Genomic DNA, 20,731 nt, shown 5'->3' with positions numbered 1-20,731 from the left:
AATAAAGGGGGGGTGCATAGATTAAAGCAGTTGGGAAAACATTTTCCTACGAATTACCCAAATGCTGCTTCAATTTGTCTGCTTTTTGTGTCGGTCAATGGCACACGTGTGTATTTCCAAATTCTTCTACGAGTATAAATTTGCCTCAATTTTCTTGTTATTTTTGGTCCTCACTCATTTGCCTTTGGGCCCTGTCTATGCGTTGGACATTCATTGTTCGTTTCGGTTACCAAATAATGTGTCAATGATGGACACATTGTGTTGCCAAGGTCCAGCCAGACCTTGTGCCGTGTCCCCGTCTGTGTGTGTGTGTGTGTGTGTGTGTGTGTGTGTCTGCTTTCAATGCCACTCTACCTAATATCCTGTGTCTGCCCGAATATTTTTGTGCCCCCAAAACCCCATGACTAATAGACGAATTTGTTTGTATCTACTTTGTTGAAAGGAAACTTTGATGTAACCTTTTTTTCCAGTTGAAACTTTAATTTTCGTCCAGTGTACAAGAATGTCTACTGTCTGTCTGCCACAAATTAAACACTTAATCACAAGTATTACGCCCAGCAGAGTGAGGTAGAGATTAGATACAGATCCTACTCGTAGTCGAGAGTCCATTAAAACCCCCCTAGACAAACACATTTGATCCAATATTAAATGGTAATTGCCGCAATCGAAACTTTCACTTATCACCGCATAATCAATGTTTTTTATTTTTTTTTCTTTTTTGTTCTGAACTAATCAGTAAGCAAATATCCCGCGCGATAAAACGGGAGACACGCCCAGACTCCCGGCCTGGCCTGGAAATTTGGTGTTTAGATTTTGTTGTTTTTTTTTTTGTTTTTTGGGCTGCACCTGAAATTTGTGTGTGCGGTGGCTCCCACTCCGCGCATACGTCAGAGTTCTTTCTTATAAAAACATATACAAAAAACGCGCCTGCCCCCCTTTGTATCTGTGTGGCTGTAGCTGTGCGTGTGCGTGTGCGTGTGCTTGGGGTTGGGGAATCAATGGGAAACCGGCACGAAAAGAAAACACAAATTAACAGGCACTGGAGCTGCCATCAGTTGGTTCCGTGAGCTTTCATCGTGCGGTTCTCGTGGCTCGCGATCGAAAATTATTATTTTTTTTTTCTGTGGCAAAGCTCCATCGAATTTCCATTTGTCATTCGACAGACGACATTGGCTGCAATTTACGCTTAAATTGATGATCAAATAAATGAGTGAAATGAGTGAAAAATAGTTTAATTTAAAAAAAAAAACATTCGAAAGTGTGAAACCAAAAAATATATATATAAATTTATATAATATATAAATTTGTGTGAGAGCTCTCTTGGCTGCTGGCCAAAAATCGAATTAGACACCGAGGAGGCCAGCCCACAGGACGGAAGGACTATCCGGACCGAAGGAAGGCGGAAATCACCAAATGAGAAATCCATTTATTAATTACGACACTATTTAAATCCAACGGAAAAGTAATTAAATTTTTCGTTCAAAAACCAAGTAAGAATCTTACGACTAACAGATACTCTATGTTTTGGGATGTATCTCAAAGATATTCTCTCTGTTTTCTGTTTTAGAATATTTATTTGAATACTTATTATTATTTTTATGAGATTTTGAAGCATTTTTGGGGTATATTATATATTTATTATACATATATTATATTATCTTAAGTTTTAAGTAAAAGTAAAGTTTTAAATATTATAAAAAAAATTGGGAAAACATATTGATTGAATCTCAAACATTTTCTAGATTGATTGGTACGAATTTCTATGTTTCATCGAGAAAGAAAAGAGTGAAGGAGAGCGTAGATGGGTAAATGGATAAGTAGATCTATGGGTTTCACTAGTGTACGACCATTAGAATTGAATTCTCTAGCTATAATGTAGCTTTACTTCCTGTAGATACGCATTGCACAAGTCGCGCGTCATGCAGCAGCCTTCCTCAGCCTCCCTTTCACTTTAAATCTATGACTACACTCAGAGATCCCATAAGAAATGGTTCTATAACTCCACCCTCTTTCATTTTAAAGCCTCGAAAGTACCTATAAACCCTTTTAGTCAACAAATACCTCGTATATCTGTGGATACTTTATATGAATGGACTTCGACAAATGGCAAAACACGCATTTTCATTACAATTAAGAGCATTACCATGCAACACAATGAGCATATTAAATACCAATCGACATGGGGAATGGTGAATGGGTGGGGGAGGTGGCCATCATTTAATTCTCGCATAAACAAACCCATAAAAAACCGTTTGAGTCTTTGCAATTTAAAGTCCATTTTGGTGGAATTTATCACCGAAGTGTATGGCCCTAATCAAGTGGGTGGACAGTGTACCCGCAGAGTGTTGTACCCCTTTGGAATACTCAGTTTTATATACCCGGTACTCAAAATGAGTAGAGGGGTGAAAATGGATGTGTGTAACATCCAGAAGGAAGCGTTTCCGACCGCATAAAGTATATATATTCTTGATCAGCATCAATAGCCGAGTCGATTGAGCCAAGTCTTTCTACGAGCGTCTAGCGCTCAGAGACTATAAAAGCTAGAGCAGCGACATTTCGTATCCAGACTTCTGTGATATGTCACTGTTACAAGTATATTTCAAAACTTCGCCCTGTCCACTACCGCCCCCACAAAGAGTGAAAATCTGTGGCATCCACAATTTCGAAGATACGAGAAAACAAAAATCGCAGAATCGTAGATCGTGACTATATCTTCTGGACTGCAAAATCTGAACCAGATCGTATAATTATTACAGCCAGAGTCAAGAAAACAATTTCATTTTTGCTCGCTCTGTCTCTCTCTAACACACACGTTTCATGGTCGGCTTTGCCTATCGCAAAAAGTGAGCGCCTGGATCTCGGAGACTATAAGAGCTAGAGCAACCAAATTTGGTATCCACACTCCTGTGATGTCGAGCCTGCACAAGTGTATTTCAAAATGTCGCCCCACCCCTGTCCGCCCCCGCAAATGACGAAAATGTGTGGCAAATGTGTGTATCGGGCATATATGTAGAGTTGCGGTCGCAGAAGCAACTAACAGCGTTCCTCCTCTTGTGTTTACTTGCGATGCCCAAATATTTTCATAGCGGATTCTTCCCGTGGGTCTTTGGCTCTTCTGCTTACCTGTTAAAAACCAAGGGGGAGGGGGCGTGGCGTGGCGGGGGTGAGACTGGAATTAAGTTGTGTAAATATTTCAGTTGAATTCAAACAAAGGAGCAAGCCAGAAGGAAGTAAATGCTAATTGGGCAAAGAGTAATATGGAGAAGAGAGCGAAAACAAATGGGGATTTCCCTGGCTTTCAAGATCTCATGCTGACAGACCATTTTCTTAGCTCATCTCAAAAGCCAGCCACGGGTATCCGAAACGTCGGCTGAAAGTAACCCAAAAGTCAGCTACAAGTAGCTCAAAAGAGAGCCAAAAGTATCTCGGAATAACACAGCCACGGGTATCAACAACAAAGGACTGGCAGGCAGGCAGCCAGGCAGGCAGGCAGTAGCTTCCGTTCAAATCTTATTTACTCACATTTTGCACCCTTTTCCCCTTTTGTTTGTATTGTCCACTGCGTTGCCAGAACAAGACCAATAACAAGAGAATTTCAATTAGACTTGTTCTCTGGGTGTTATTGCAGGTGCGACAGGAGTCCCTCAAGCTTGTGAAATTTCCCCAAAGACAAAGCCAAAAAACATAAAATAATAAACGAGATAACCACCTTGAAGGCTGCCCCCTGCCACCTGCCGCATGCCGCTGGCTCTGGCTCCTGCCTCTTGCCACCTTCTGGTGAAGGGCCTAGGGTAGGTAAATATAGAAATATTTTTCCCCACAAAGCAGCCAAAGGGGGAGCGAAAGAGGGGCAGTTGAGAGGTCTCAATGTAATTAAGTTTATAGTTCTGATATTAATAATAAATATTGAAGTCGCTCCAAGGAGGTTTTCACTGTACGTAGGCCATAAAATATTTAAATAAAACCCCTAAAACCCATACACACGCACGCAAAGGGTACACGCATTCAAATGGATTTTTCTTGTTATGATTTCCCCCCTTTTTTCTAGGACTTCTTTCTCCTTCGGCCGGGTATGTGTTGTGTGTTCCGTCTGCCTCTTGGTGGTGTTTTTTTGTCTGGTATTTCTGTTGTTTAATTGCTATAAAACCACTAATTGCTAGCCGAAACGATGGCCATGATGTGGATAATGATCTTGGCTGTCTTCGCTCTCGAGTGACTTTTTTCGCATCTCCTGCCATATCGCATAACAAAATTAATTACAATCATCCATCAGGGCTTGAAGGTATGAAAAGGATTGCATAACCTCCCTCTCTCTCTCTGTCTGACCCTCTCTACATAATTTATGCTGCCGTTTTGACCCCACAATGTCCAGGGGCTTCTCTTGGGCTCTTTAATTTATTTCAATTTCCACAGGCAATATTTATAGTCTACTTTTTTGGCTGAAAATAACTTTGAAAATGTATTTAAGGTAGCATTTGAAGCAAACAATGCCTGCTGTCTTTTGCCTTTGATGTTGGCCTGTGTCTCCTTTTTTTATGGTGTCTTTTTGCCAATATTTTGATATCGTTATTGTTCGGTAAAAAGCAAAACCCATTGTTCATTGGTGTTCTGCACCTGAACCTGCTCCTGCTTCTGCTTCTGCTTCTGCTGCTGCATCTGCACTGGATGCTCTCTCTCCGTACGGGGCTTAATTGTACCTTTGGGGATGGGAATTTCGCTCATTTTAAGGCAGCTTTCGGGCTTTGTTGCTCCCCTACCGATGGCAGGACAAAAGCAGAGGCAGAGCAGCTCCTTCGCTCCTTTGAAAAGGTCAGGGAACAGCTGGAATCTGTAATGGCAAATGGCTTGCCATTACACGAATGCTTGCCGAAAATTAGCTTCAACTTCAAATTGAATCGAAGGGGGGGGGGGAAGCCGGGCCTCGACATGAGATTGTTTTTTCGCGGGTCGCTGAACGTTGGCTCAACATTTTTTGTTTGGGTAATTACAGAGAATTTCCACTCAAAGATGTGTGTGAACCTTCAAGGGTTCTTAGGTTCGAAGGCAAAGGATTTCCGTTTGGAAAAGGTCAATGTTCTTAAATGATTTGCAAATGCATCGGAAAAAATCGAAATAAGGCGGCAAATTCTCTGACAAAGCGAATGGAATGTTAGAGGAACGGAGGAACAATGGTATTGGACCGCCAGTGATCTGCATACATATATAAAATCACCGATTAATCACGAAATGCTAGACAATGGTAGCATAACGGCCTGATGCCTGTTGCTGTGGCCAGGAATTATTCAGGCTTTCCGGAAAAGAGTGGAGGTGGAGATGGAGGGTAGCAGGAGGCATGTAATGGACTGGGGAGCGAGGAGCAAAGGAACCCTGCCCTGAGACTATGTGGGCGCCGAACATTCTTATGATTTCAACGGAATAATGGCCGGCAGCAATCCGCCGGAGTATTTCTCAAAGCTCTCCTGAAAAGGATTAAGTTTTCGGTGTATTAAGGGCACAAATTTGAAGATGCAGCTTTTCGCTTTACGCTTTTCCAGTGAAATTCTATTTTAAACTTTTGCTCTACTTTTCTGCCTGGAATTTTCCTCAACAGGCTGCTTCCGTCTGTCGTCCATTTGCTGATGATATGCTAATAATTTCACATGTTTTTCCAGTTGTTTTTCAACCGACTGTTGTTGACTTTTATTGAAAAAAAAAAATGTCCTTGTATTTTCACGCTTTTCACAAAGACAGCACAATGGGTGGCAGCAGCCACCCCAGTCTAAGCAGAGGAATGCAAATTTGAAGAGCCATTGAAGATGTCTGCGAAAAACCAACGGGGGAACACGGAAAGGAGGGTTGAAAGATATAGCTATTATTTGCAAATCTTTGTCGTTTTTCCACAGGCCAAAAGGAGGGAAACTTTTCAAGTCTATTTTTAGTTTCGTTTGAATTTTCAAGACTTTAAGAGGGGGAAAAACTTTCACTTGAATCCGGTGCAAATACTTTTGCTAATGAACACACAACTTGCCACTTTTCCAATGAAGTGAACAAAAAAAAAAAAAAAACATTTCGAATTAATTATAATAATAATTTTTTTTTTCGCATTACACATAATAGATAATAGATTCTTTGGGGTTTTTTCCATTTATCAAATTGTATCAATCCTCCAATTATTGGTGGTTTTAATTGTTTTACTCCGATAATTACAACGTTAAATATTTACGAGCATGGATGACCCCCAGACGACCCAATGCCGGGGCACCTGGGACTCTCGTTAGTGTCTTGATTTGTGGGATATATGTCCATTAGTTAGTTGTGGACTGTGACAGGTGAGTGACGGTTCTATAAATATTCATAGCATTCGTCCGACCAACAATTAGTTTCCATTGAATATTTGATATTTTGGCCACAAAAAGTATCGCTTTTTTCGTAGACAGACTTCTTGGGTTTCCCTCTGCCAACCCCCCACCCCCACCCACCCGATTATGCTGCCATGCTGTCATGCTACCTGATAAATTGATATTTTCCTTTGTGTCCTTCGTGCATGTGGGGGGGAGGGGTGTGGGGGGTTTCAAATGGTTCTCTTTTTGTGCATTTAAATCTGCTGATTAACTTGATTTAGGTCTGTCATTGCCATTGGCAGTGCAATGCCTGTCTGTCTGTCTGTCGGTCTATCTGTCTCCAGTGAGTGCTCCTTAAACACGTCCTCTGTCTGCTCCCTCGAGTGCCCCTCTGTCTGCTCCTCTGAGGCATAAACTGGGGCCTTGAACTGCACTTCAATTGCTTCATCAAGTGCCCGGTGATGCAAATAATAAATCCATCGCTTGATTTGCAAATCTCACAGCCAAAGGCCCTTCTCCCTCGCTCTCTCAACAGACTATCAAAAGGACTTTGCACATTTTGTTCCTGGAATTTTAATTGCATTTTCAATAATTTTCATGCGTGCCTGATTGGTATTTTTTTTTTTAATAATTTTGCCACACTTGGAATTCATTTGATTTGAAAATACATAAAACGCCAGCCAAAAGGAGTTCGAATGCGCGGGAGGGGGGTGGGGGGGAGGCAAAAGTCCCTGGGAATGGTCTGGAATGTCTGCAGCACAGCCCTCATGCTGGCATTCAAATGAAATCAATTTTTACAAGCACAAAATATGTTTCAATCCAATCATCCCCAACAGCCCACCCCCCCCGCCCCTGGAGGCAAGGCATTTGCACCTGTCCACGTGTGTCCAAAAGAATTATATCCAATGCCAGAGCCAGAGTTCCACCTAAGAGAAGGCCCAAATCGAATCCGAGTTGAGTTCCCCACACTTGGGGAACTAGACTAGTTGATACCCTTTCCCCCCCTGCCCAGCCCCAAAAGGAGGGGTCTATTGGTTGCCAGTTTGAGGTCTGCCTTTAAGGGTGTTGCCTGTAATGTACTCTGTTTAAGGCATTTACCCCGGTTTGCCTGTGACAGCAGGGCCATCCTCTTAATAAACTACCATCAAATGTTTCTATACGGAGGTATTTTGCAAATTTAGTTAGCAAAACCCTTTTTTTAAAGGGGTTTTTTCTTCTTTTAATGGTTTTAGAGCGTGAGAATGGGGCCTTGAGAGCGTGAAAAAGTGCTTTGAGAGGGCACAAAAGAGGGTGCTTTGAAAATGGTTTTGGAAAACGTGATCGGCTTAGAAAATCTAGGATGAAAGAAAGAAGAAAAAAAACTAAAAAAGGTTAAACCACATTCCCATTTAATGTATGCCATGTAATATGCCAAATATTTCGCAACATCATAGAGCATGCTAAATGGGAGCCGCCATCCCCGAGCCAATGAGCCGTGAGATGTATCCACTGAATTTTGATTTATGATCTCTGGGGAATGCTGTCACAGCTGAAATGCTTTGATTTGCTGACATCAATCAAAAAAACCGACATTCAAGATTATCTATATTCAATTTCCGGTTTCGGGAAGCGACCGGAAAGCGTATAAAAACTGACACTTTTACCGAAAACGTAATTTAATTACCATTGAAAGAGAACTTCCGTGGGTGAAAATGAAAGCCTAGATTACGCACGGGGAAAACTCCTGTTGGCAGGTGTCGGAAAACGCTTCAAGCTGATGACATGGCATGCCAGTCGAGCAGTAAACCGAGCAGGGAAATCCTCTCGTTAACCCAACAACAGCATCCGAGTACTCGGAATTTCTGTTACATTTGGCTTCGGTTTTGGGGGCCCTTGGAAATAAACCACTCTTTTAATTGGCTATTGGGGGGGAGGGGAGTTGGAAATTCATCATATTTGTATATTATTTTACACAATTTGTTGTTGCCGTTTTTCGGCAACCTGTTCGACGGTGAACAAGTTTGAAGTGCAACTTGTTGTGTTTTGAACAGACTTGAGTTTTTGCCTCGATTTTCCTTGGCATTTCCTTTCGGTTCGGCTCGCCAGCTCGTCGTGTGTGTCGCTCGTTTTGGGCGGTTCAACAGTTGTGCCATAGACACCAGACCAAACAGTTCATAGAGGATAGTCGTACGGCAAGGACTACATTAAGGAGCCACGCTTCACACGCTCGAAAGCGGGAAAGTGAAATTCTGAAATTCGAAAAACCTGAAGGTCGCGTCGGGATCACAAAACGGATTTTGTTCAGTGTTTTTTTTCAGCCCCGCGGGCTAAAACTAAGTAAAACCCAAATGAGCGCCAAATAGGGATAGGATTCATTTAACCGGAATACTTATTGGAAGGTGCGTGCGTGTCCTTGCTCATCGTCTGCCTACAGCACCGGCGGGTAACATTCACATTTATTACAATTACACATTAATACCCCACCCACACACACACCCAAAAACATTCGCCATTTCCTGGCTATTCCCATTTTCATGGTGTTTTTTTCATGTGTTTCTGGTGTTTTTTTTGTTTTTTTTATTATTGGATTACAATTGGGATTAGAGATGTGGTTTCGTGCTGTGTTGAGAAGTAATAAAAACAGAACATTAATTGGTTTAAGTACTAAGAACTATTGCTGGATGGACGGCAACGGGTGATGGGCGATCGGGCGAGAGGCTGTCAAAAATGAAGAGCAAAATTATGGACTGATTCATGACTTCTTCGTGAGAGTTTATCGAACCTGAGCCTGATCTTCACCCTCAAAAGAGCATGTAAATCCTTCAATCGTCAAGGCCACAAGGCAAGCCCCTGACCTGCTTTTGTTCCAGAGCTACCAATCAAGTTTTAGATTGGATTTATAGAGATCTGAAGGTAAGGGCTAGCTTTAAAAGATCCACAGAAAATACTAAAGAAAAGATTTCACGGGCTACTCACAAAAAGACTGGCAACAGGACTCCAGGACTTGTTCTGCCCACAAAATCTTTAAAGAAAAATAGCTCCATGGCTTTTGTTGGCAAAAAAACCCAATGGTGTTGCGTGTCTCTTCCCCCCGCCCCCAAGAGAAACACTTTGTGTCCTCGGCCCTGTTTCCGATGGTCAAAAAAATTTGTAAAAGATTTCATGCTTTGCTAATTTTCTAGGAAGGACCTGCAGCCACGCCTACATCACAAACGAATACCACGAAAGGGGGGGGGGGCACAAATTGACAGGACATTATGGGGCAAAGACAGGGGACAATGTCAAAAGAAGTGCGGCCGTAATGAGAGGCAGTTAACTTGTCCCTTTTGATGGATAGCAGGCAGGAAGGGAGCTCGGAAAAGGGGGAAAATTCCTGTGCGGTTGTGCATTCTTTGAGCCAGTTTTCAAGGAAGAATGGGCTGTGGCTTTTGTGGTTGCGGTCAACATCTTACTGCAATTTGCATTAATTATCCAATTATTATTTGTTTTTTAATGCATTTTTAATTGAATTTCCACTCGTCTGGTGTTTTTCCCACGCCGCTGATTATTTTCCACCTCTGCTGTTGCTTTTGCGGTCTAAAATACCTCAAGTGGCCAGCAATTTTGTAATAATTGAAAGTGTCCGCCGCACGGCAATTTTAAGTGGATTACAAATTAAAAGGTTTCGACCAGAAGGGTTCCACAGAAGCCAGTGGCAGGAAAATTCAGTTTGAAAATAACAGAAATGGCCAACGAACGAAAAGACAACAGAATGTCAAGGGAAAAACAATCAAACAAATTATGAAAAGCTCTCTTTTGCGGTCGAGCAAAACTGAAATGAGGAGCGGAATTCCGTTACCCACTGGGGGGGTCTCGACCAAATTTTAGATTCCGAAATAAGCAGGAATTTTTGAGAAATAATTTATACCTAACTTTGGTAACCTATCACAGAAAAGGTATAAATTGGGTATAAAAATAACATGGGTAAAAATGAGTCACAAATTAGGCATCATTTAGAGGATATCTCTTTTTTTTATTAATTCTATACATAAATATGGTATAATTATACCAAAATAAGGTATAATTAGTGCCCAAATTAGGTATAACTTGAAAAGGGATCTTATTTTGATTATTTAATGCAACAAATTATATTTTATTAAAAAACTAAAATGTTTGAATATTTTATATTATTTTACATTATATTAAATAGAATATTATTATATTATATATTATCATTATTATTATTATATTTTACTTTAAAAATTTTGTGGGCTTTATACCAATTTATACCAAAATTATTTATAATCAAATTCCATTTAATTTATGTATTTTCATATATATATATTTTTTTTTTTATAAAATCTGGAACTATTTTTGGTATAAAAAAACAGTTTCTGGTTATGTTTTACTCAATATACCTAAATGCTTAATTTATACCTCTCTTAGACACATTTAAGACCAGCAAAATACGTAATATTATAAGGCCCAAACAACTTTAAGCAACTTTTCGGGTAAAAATCCGTAAACAATATTTGTTAAGCTCATTTAATTTACGAGTACAAATGTCCCCGTCGTTCAGACATTAAATGTAATGCATTACCCATAAAGATTTCTAATTACAATGGAAGCCCAATAGCCGTGAGATTATTTATTTAAACAAACACTATCCCAAAAGACCTATCAAAGACCAGAAAGCGTAGCAATATACTCCTACTACTTGTCTATGTGCAGGCTTAGAGTCCAGAGTCCATTGGCATTGTAAACAAAGAGAAGCCTGGGAGACACGCTTAATTCTTGGCTACCCAAACACCCCCCGAAAACTGCCTACAGTTTGCTCTTTTATTGGACATCTCTCCCATGCCCATCCCCATGCCCAATCTTATTCTTCCTTCTTTATTTTTCATTATTTTTGCTGCCTTTTGTATTGTGATTTTTATGCACGGGGGACAGGACTGGGCCTGGGTCTGGGATAGGGACTGGCAGGCCCGTCTAAGCCTTGCCACATGATGTGGCTCGATTCCAGCTTATGGGTCGTATGTGTAATGCTTGTGTTATTTCAAACGAAAAGCCACCCAAGGGAAAGACATTTCCATATCACAACTGGCCCCCCGATGGTCCTTTGCCTCCGGTCTCTGACTTTTGATGGTTTTTTTTTTGCCCGATCTAATATGAAATTTTCACTTTGATGTACGATCTAATAGGATACACTTTTAATATCATTCGGCTGCTTGAGCATCCATAAAATGCTATTCAAAAATTTTCAATTTTGTTTTTTGATTCGATTCGAGGGGGCGGTAGGCCTTTCGTCCTCTCACCTGTGAAGCGAAGAGACGCGCGCGCACACGAGTGAAGTCAAGAGACTGTAAAATTCACAAATTAATTGTTGACATGAGCCCTGTTTCGGTTTTCTTTGTACTCGAGTGTTTTTAATGTTTTTAATTGGGTGGAAAAGCCTGAAAAATACTTAAAGGTGTCTTTTGAATGAGCCCGAAGTTGACCATCGAAAATCGAAGGCAATTTAAGCATCAAGACCCGCAAAAGAGCAAGAGACCCGCAACGTCTTTTGACGTTAATTAGAAAATCTGGCCCAGACTAATTGCATTTTCTGACAGGAGCGCCTAAACGGAGTGCCAAAGCTTTGTTTTTCCCTCTTCTACGCCACTGTGGTCTAGCCATGTCGGAGCCGAGCCATACATATTACCTTTGACGCTGATGCAGCGCCAGGAACAGAATGAGCTAGTGGCTGTGGTGGCAAAGCCCTGAACGGAACACCCCCACTCACAGCTCGACTTGTAGTTTTTTTTTACAGTGCAGATTGGATTAGGTCCTAAGCTGGCATATTATTTGCAGCTTCGGTTGAGCCACGGCAATGATACTAATTTAAGGATTTGAGTGGCTTTTGGGGTCTCGCTTTTGAAGAGACTTACTGAGCGAAATGCTAATTCCCAGGAAAGCAAGGCACGAAAACTCCCAACAAGGGCAATAGTTTCTACGAAAATATCACCACATACTCGTATGTACATGTATGTTTGAGGTGCAGCTACGAGAGAAATGTGGGACAATTTAAGCATGCTTTTAGTAAATTTGGTATTCGGGGTGTTAGGGTGGTGCCTGGAAAGAAAGGGGGTGAAAGTGTCTAGAGTAGAGGATGGATTTGGAGAGGTATAAACTTTGGAAAGGAAATTTCAAGCAGAGTCACTTAAGCCTTCACTTTATACAACTTTTAACTGAATTTTGTATAGTTTATACATTAATTTATACCAGTCTATACTTAAATTTTGGTCTAATTTATGTCGAAATTGAGTGCGTGTTAGTTATCATGACTTATATATACCAGAGCCAAGTATAATCCTAAAATTTAGGTATAATTTATGCCTAAAGTGACTATTTGATACCAAAACGTTGCACAACTTTTGCGAAAATGAGGGGTAAAATTACAAAAAAATAAAGGTATAAATTATGCATAAATCAGATAGAAGTTAGAAAAAATTTAAGGTTATTTTCAACTAACAATGTGTAGATCTAAGGATCAGAATAGGTATAATTTATGCCTAAACCTTGAATATATTAAACAAGATTATTATTGTGACTATGTGATACCAAAATGTTGCACAGCATTTGCGAAAATGTGGAATAAATTCTACAAAAATAAGGTATAAATTATGCCCAAATCAGGTATAAGGTAGAAAAGATCTAAGGTTATTTTTAACTAACAAAGTGTAGATTTAATGCCCAAATTAGGTATAATTTTTGCTAAAATTACAAAGATTGGAATATTATTTATAAGATATTAAAGTATTTGTACACCTCTCTTCTATAAGCCGCTTAAAATAATGCCTCATCGAACAGTTTCAACGCTTTCGTGCCGCACAGTCTGCCAATGTTTCGCCTACAACAATTCGGAATTCTGAATCGGAAATAAAACATCCATTTAGTTGCCCAATTAATTAACAAGTCTATCAACCATGATGTTGACTCTTTAGTGAATAAATTAACAAGTCGCCCGGCACAATGTTAACCAACCGATAAATGGTCAATAAAACCCAAATGAGACTCTCATTTTCGGTGGATTCATTGAACTTTCGGCGAGAGCCCGTTTTAGGACCACTCTAAAAATTGAAAACCAATGAAGCGGCGCTGGCGTCATTTTGCCATGAAAAAAACATCCAAATACTTTCGAAACGGCTCCCACATGAAACGTTGCGGGGGATGTGCACTTTCTTAATTATACAAAGTAAACCTTTCAACTGTTTAATAAAGCTGGCAGGTGATTCTACCTGAAAAATAACTCATACGCACCCCAGCCACCCACCCGGAGACTGGAGACTTGAAAACTCTTCGCGGCATGAGCCAGAAAGTTGAGATTACTTTTGTTTGGCATTTTTTAAGATGCATTTCCCCCACTGCTTTGAATATGGATGGTGTACGGTCTTTACTAGAGCTTTTTTTTCTTTTTTGCAGCCTGCAGCAATGATGATAAGAAATCCATAAAATGCATTCCACATCATAAATAATCCCAAGAGCAAAACGACAGCAACTAAGTTGAAGCTGACGTAGGGGATCAATATTTTCTTGGGGAAGCAAGAGATTACAACAAAAATAAAGAAAAAGGAGAAAACATAGTGTCATGGCCATGGAACTAATAGAGCAAGAGCCACGACTGGACTTCTTGCCGGGGGCCGAGGAGGAGGCGGAGTTCGGTAAGTAACTAACAAAATCGCAACATTAATCCCTCTGGGGCCCTTCACATGACGTGTCTCATCAATCAAAAGCATTGCCAGGTTTAACGTACTGTTTTGACAGGACGCCCCGTTGGCGAATAGTTCTTTGATCTTGCATTATTCATGGACCGGGGAGGGGACGGGGGCGATTACATCAAATGAATTACAGATGAGTGAAAGGTGACTAAAGGAAAGCAGCCGAAAAGCACCGCTACGTCCCAGATGAATATACGAGTAATATTGTACTGCAAATTTAATTTCCTCGAGTGTAAACCAAGTGGTTGACTAAGCTGACTGACAGATGACAGATGATACTTTTATTAATCCTCCCTGGGACTGTCTGCGACTGTTTGGGACATGCCAACCGATTAGGCGACAGGAAGCTGCCGTCCTTGCAACAATTTTCCTCTTCCTTTTCCACCAATTTTGTTGTTGTTTTGTTCTGTTTTGCAGAACGCCTGTACGCCGCACCCGCCGAGATTGTGGCACTGCTGTCCATCTTCTATGGCGGCATCAGCATTGTGGCCGTCATCGGGAACACCCTGGTCATCTGGGTGGTGGCCACCACCAGGCAGATGCGTACCGTAACGAATATGTATATTGCCAATCTGGCCTTTGCCGATGTGATAATAGGTCTCTTCTGCATACCATTTCAGGTGAGTTATGGGCCAGTGGCCCAATGGTTTATTGTTTAACCAATTAGCTGGATTTCATTTCGGGGCCAAAAACGGGGCATTCGTTTTCGAACTTGAATGAGGCGCACTCTCGCAGGGGCATAACATAAATCAAACAAGCAAATGACATTAGCAGGCTGACAGACAGATACACGGTACAAGGACCCACAGCAAGACCACAGGAATGGAATGGCACAATCGTGCATCAATTTAATTTCCGTTCATGTTTGGAATTAGAAAGAGCCTCTTCCGACTTCATGCCATCGTTCCACGACTCTCATTCTGCCAAACTATGCACGAGCCGGTATGATAATGGAATATTACCCAGTATTTGAAATTTTAATGCGATTTTTCGGTTTACGTGTTAATGGGATTAGTATTCATCGAATCAAGTGCTAAAAGCCAAATGGGTAAAACTTTTTTTTTGCCTAGCAATTGAAAGCAAATTACAATTTCATGTGTAACGAGTGTTTGATTTTGGGAGAAGGTCTGTTCTGTTTGGTCAGACAAGAGCTATTAGGTGGGAGTATTTATCCATCGATTGGGCTTGATTTTGTTTGCATGGAATGTGCAATAACTTGACCGACAAAACGTTGGAGATACTCGTACAGCAGCAGCTTGTGCACTGTTCGAGGGAAATAAAACTCATGCAAATATGTACGAATTTCGTATGCAAAAAGTAATTGCAAATTGTATTTACGAACTCATGGAGAATATTTACCATTTATTCAAATTTATTCAAAGCATGTTGTCAAGGCGATATTTTAAAGATAGTCCTGCCAAAGGAGACAAGAATATGAAGTTATTAAATAATACCTCAATGGAAAGCACTACAGACGGATCTAGGTCGAATTTAGACCAGATTTTAGGTACCCCTACATACATAACCTAAGTTCGCATTTACCCAAAATTTAAGGCATCATTTTGACTATCAATTAGGTCTAGTTTCGACTGAAATAAGGTGCATAATACAAATTGTATGTCTTCTCTTTTTAACATAAGTTTTTATTCGAATTTAGACCAGAATTTAGGTATAATTTACACCAAAAATTACGCTTTTCGACAAAAGTTTTTTTATAATTTATACCAAAACTTGGGTATAATTTGAACAGCAAAATGGGCACAATTTATACGAAAAATTGCGCCTTTTGACAACAAATTTATTATAGATTAGACCAGAGTTTGGGCGAAATATAAGGTATAACTTTTATCAAACTGTCAAAAATTGTTTTGTAATTTAGACCAGTACTTAGGTATTATTTATACCAAAAATTGTGCCTTTGGACAATATATTTTATATAATTTAGACCAGAACTTAGGTATAATTTATACAAAAAATTGGGCCTTTTGACAAAAAATGAATACAATTTAGACCAGAATTAAGGTAGAATTTATACCAAAAATTGTTCCTTTGGACAATATATTTTATATAATTTAGACCAGAACTTGGGTATAATTTATACCAAAAATTGGGCCTTTTGACAAAAAATGAATACAATTTAGACCAGAATTAAGACTTCATTTATACGAAAAATGGCGCCTTTTGAAAACTAAATTTATTATAATTTAGACCATTGAATAGATATAATTTATACCAAACTGGTGCTTTTCGGCAAAGTTTTATTAAAATTTAGACCAAAATTCTGGTAAAATTTATACAAAATTTGATCACCAACAATTAGGTATAATTAAGACCTATATATTTAGAGCTATTACCCAATATTTAGTATAATTTCGCGCAAAGTCAGGTATAATTTTAGGCATAAATTCATGGTACAAAATCCATTCTTATGAGCCCCAAACTGTTTCTTTGAGCTCCCCGCTTGACATTTCAGCACATTTTATGCAATTAATTTCCATTAATCTGGCAGAGACAACAGAAACGCCGCCAGCACAAGTGCCATTGATAGGATGAGCGAAACGATGGAAATTTTCTGGGGCACAGCGCGTGTCTCAAATATCCGTATTAACCACAAAAAGCCCTGTCACCCTGTCACCCACTCGCACAAATGATGGTACACACGAATAAGAGCAGAAAACAGCAGAGATTTGGGCCAACTGTTGAGAGCGAGAGCGAGAGAGAGAGAGAGGGAGCTGTTTGTTCGGGTCCAATGGCTCTATTAATGATGTTTGACCCTGAAACTGGGAGGGGGGGGGCCTTTTCTGTCTGATTAAATCATGGCTTGAATCTCCTTTTTCCATTACAGTTCCAGGCGGCTCTACTGCAGAGCTGGAACCTGCCCTGGTTCATGTGCAGCTTCTGTCCGTTCGTTCAGGCACTGAGCGTGAATGTCTCGGTGTTCACACTGACCGCAATTGCCATAGATCGACATCGGGCCATCATTAATCCACTTAGGTAAGTCTGTCTATAATATTTTGCTGGGGAGGAGAACGAGCCCTCATTAAAGACGGCCTCTTGCGCTTGCAGGGCACGTCCCACGAAGTTCATATCGAAGTTCATAATTGCCGGAATTTGGATGTTGGCTGTGCTCTTTGCCGTGCCCTTTGCCATTGCCTTTCGTGTGGAGGAGTTGACCGAAAGGTTTCGTGGTAAGTGCCAGTCAATTTGCATAGGTTAAACGAACTTATGACTCAATCTCCATTCACGTCACACACTCGGTTAGAAAACAATGAGACCTTCAATGTGACACGAAATTTTTGCATGAACAAGAATCTATCGGATGACCAGCTGCAGACATTTCGATATTCGCTGGTCTTTGTGCAGTATCTGGTTCCATTCTGTGTCATCAGCTTTGTTTACATCCAAATGGCAGTGAGATTGTGGGGCACGAGGGCCCCGGGCAATGCACAGGATTCACGGGACATAACACTGCTCAAAAACAAGAAGAAGGTAGGAGCACGGCATTGGATGCTGGAGCGTGACTCTAATTTCCTTTTCAATCTGTATCCACTGCCATCCACTCATCCACTCATCCACTCACCCTCTCTCATTGCAGGTCATCAAAATGCTGATTATCGTTGTGATTATCTTTGGTTTGTGCTGGCTCCCGCTGCAGCTCTATAATATTCTGTATGTGACGATTCCGGAAATCAACGACTACCATTTCATTAGCATCGTTTGGTTCTGCTGCGACTGGCTGGCAATGAGCAATAGCTGCTACAATCCCTTTATTTATGGCATCTACAATGTGAGTCCTGATTTGTGTGCTCTTCGTGTCCTGATTTGCATTTGTGTGTCCAGGCCCAGGGGCCGCTTGTTTAGGGCGGGTAAACGCCAGAGGGAATAGGCCATCAAATGCCACTAAAAGTTCAGTTTTCAGGCTTTGGCTTTAAGTGGGGTTAGCAATTGTCTGGGGTATGCCAGGGTTAAACATTCTTCTACAATGGGAAACGGCATGAAATAAAGTAATCACCCTTTTTTGGGAGATTTTTCATCGCTTGAGGTACAATTTAGACCAGGTTTTGGTTTAATTTATACCAGATTTAGGCCAAGCTGGTGTAAATATAATTAAGACAAGAATTAGGTATAATTAAGAACAAATATTTCTTCATTTTTATCATTTAAACTACAATAATTAAGACACTATTTATAATTTAAAAATTGACCAGATTTAGGCATAATTAAGACAATATTTAGGTACAAATTAAACAAGATTTAGTTCTAATTTAGGCCATATTTTGGCATATTTGTTATTTTTTTTGATTATTACTTTTATTATTAAAATTTAAATAATTTATAAACTTTTTGTATTATATATGTATATTTAGGCATAATTAAAACAATATTTAAGTATAATTTAAACAAAATTTATTTAGAATTAAGACCATTTTTTTCTATAATTGAAATTTCATTTATTAGAGTAAAAATTATTTACAATCCTAAACAAAAAATTATAATAAGTCTTAAAACTTCTTTAGGTATTTTTTAGCACAGTAATTATGTCTATTTCGACCACAATTAGGAATAAATTCAAAGAAAATATTCTCGATCATGGCCAAAAATTTTAAAATCGATTCTTTTCCACCCCAAAAGAGAGCTAAACCCTAAACTTAACAAACGAATGGAACGATCTTCCCATCATTTGAATTCAATTCGTAATTAAATAACGAACATTCTGCTGCAATTAAAGAGCTCCTCAAGCCCCGAACTTCCGTAATGAGAGTTTATCCCAATCAAAACCCGCATTCGAACTAATTTCAAATTATTTATTTCGAATTAAATTCCTTTTCATCTCAAAAATCGATTTCTCTTTGGCAGACGATTTTTCTTCTTGTTGTTTTTTTTCCGCCGATTTATTAGCATGCCATTCAACTTTTCTTATTTCCTCTTACTTTTTTTTTGTCAATTTTTCTTTGCGTGGAATGACAAAAATAAATTTGGTGGGAAAACGAAAAATACTTTGTCAAAGTTAATTAAAGCCACGTTCCACTGTAGCCCATAAACAAAACACCTACAGTCGTCTAAGCCGGAGAGGGGAGACGAAGTCGGAACCGCAGACATTCACAAATATCTTAGGCCCTAGGAAAACCAGCAGCCGTAAAAGGGAAAATACGAATGGAAAAACCCTGGGGCTCTGTTTGCTTCGACACTTAAATTGTGTGTGAAAGATAGATTGAGAGCTGGATCTACGAAAAGTCGTAAACTTTCGCCCCCTCCTGAAAACTTTTTTCAACAAATATTCTATTTTTACGGCCCCTCAAAAGGCAAATGGAGTGGATTGGAGTGGAGTGGAGTGCTTTCTTGGGCTCTTTTGGCTGTCATTCATTAGGCAATGAGGGTGCATGAGGCCCTGCTGATTTTCTGGTTTCTAATGAACTAAAACTTTGATTTAAATTGCAGGAGAAGTTCAAGCGGGAGTTCAACAAGCGATTCGCGGCCTGCTTCTGCAAGTTCCAGACCAGTCTCGATGCCCACGAGAGAACCTTCTCGATGCACACGCGGGCCAGCTCCATCAGGTCCACCTATGCCAACTCCTCGATGCGCATTCGCAGTAACCTGTTTGGCGGCGTCGCCGGTCGTGGCGGCGGGGGCTTCAACAATGGCACCAAAATCGGTTTGCATTTACCACGAAATGGGGCTCAGAGCGGCAACAATGCCAGCCTGCTGTGCAGCCAGAACAACAACGGAGGAGGAGGGGGAGGGGGAGGGGCAGGGGGAGGGGGAGGTGCATTAGGAGGAGGACACTACCATCATCAGAGTGTGGTTACCTTTGCCGGTCCCTCGGTACACGGTGCTCCCGGGGCCAGTGTCGGCGCCATGCCGCCATGGCGACGCAACAACTTCAAGCCCCTGCATCCGAACGTCATCGAGTGCGAGGATGATATGGCCCTCATGGAGCTGCCATCACACACGCCCCCCAGCGAGTAGCTAAACGGCAATGTGGACGCACGGCCGGACGGCAGAACCAGCTGCATTTGCGAGCAGGTAATTGGAGGAAAAACGGAATGCGATGGCTCCTGCATACTCAGCGAGGTGTCCCGCGTCCACTTGCCACAGCAGAAGGCTCTATGGGATCAGCTCTAGGATGGTTCGGTTGGTTTTATACTCTGGTAGGGATGATTAGGAAGATATTGGTATCTGTGATTTTTGTCTTAATGAAGTGTGATTGCGAATCCCCCGGATAAATGATGGCTCCAAGCGGATTTGTATCGATTGTGAGATGAGTGCGGCCCCTGTACAGTATTATAATTATGGAAGAAAGAACTTTTCAAACTACAGATACAATTAAATGTTCCTTAAAGCACTAAATATTGTATACCTACATACGAATGTAAAGATTGCTTGAAAAATCTTGTGTTTAAACCTTAAAGCTTTCACCAAATCAAATTTGAAACGAAATATGTACCAACTACGAAGAAGAGCTCGCAAATGGTCCCAAAAAAAAACAAAAAATACACCCGATTTTGTATACACATTTGCCAAAATTCTATAACACAAAAAAAAACATTTTTTTTTTTTTTTTTGGGATACAATTTTTTTTTGCGAGCTCTGATAATCACCTAACAACAATTAAGAGTAGCATTTAAAATAAATTATTGAAATCCGATTATATGTATCCCAATGTCTGTATATATGTATGTGTGAGTGTACCATATT

General features: G+C 40.3%; 1 protein-coding gene and 1 long non-coding RNA gene across 2 annotated transcripts in view; one reads left to right on the top strand and one right to left on the bottom strand.

The window, feature by feature from the left end:
* LOC117184602 (uncharacterized) overlaps positions 1-20,731 on the bottom strand; it is a 69,363-nt gene that overhangs the window by 23,065 nt on the left and 25,567 nt on the right. The window lies entirely within an intron of this gene.
* Lkr (Leucokinin receptor) lies at positions 1,309-20,511 on the top strand. The gene is given in 8 exon segments (XM_002134992.4): positions 1,309-1,490; positions 13,740-13,978; positions 14,453-14,655; positions 16,881-17,029; positions 17,102-17,223; positions 17,298-17,524; positions 17,631-17,822; positions 19,475-20,511. Coding segments are annotated over 7 exon segments (1,650 nt in total). The 5' UTR covers positions 1,309-1,490; positions 13,740-13,905; the 3' UTR covers positions 20,159-20,511.

Source organism: Drosophila pseudoobscura, chromosome X, assembly GCF_009870125.1.
Source record: "Drosophila pseudoobscura strain MV-25-SWS-2005 chromosome X, UCI_Dpse_MV25, whole genome shotgun sequence".
In the NCBI taxonomy this organism is placed as follows: domain Eukaryota; kingdom Metazoa; phylum Arthropoda; class Insecta; order Diptera; family Drosophilidae; genus Drosophila; species Drosophila pseudoobscura.
Note: the sequence above shows the minus strand (reverse complement) of the source record. Positions and strands in the feature narration are given on the sequence as shown.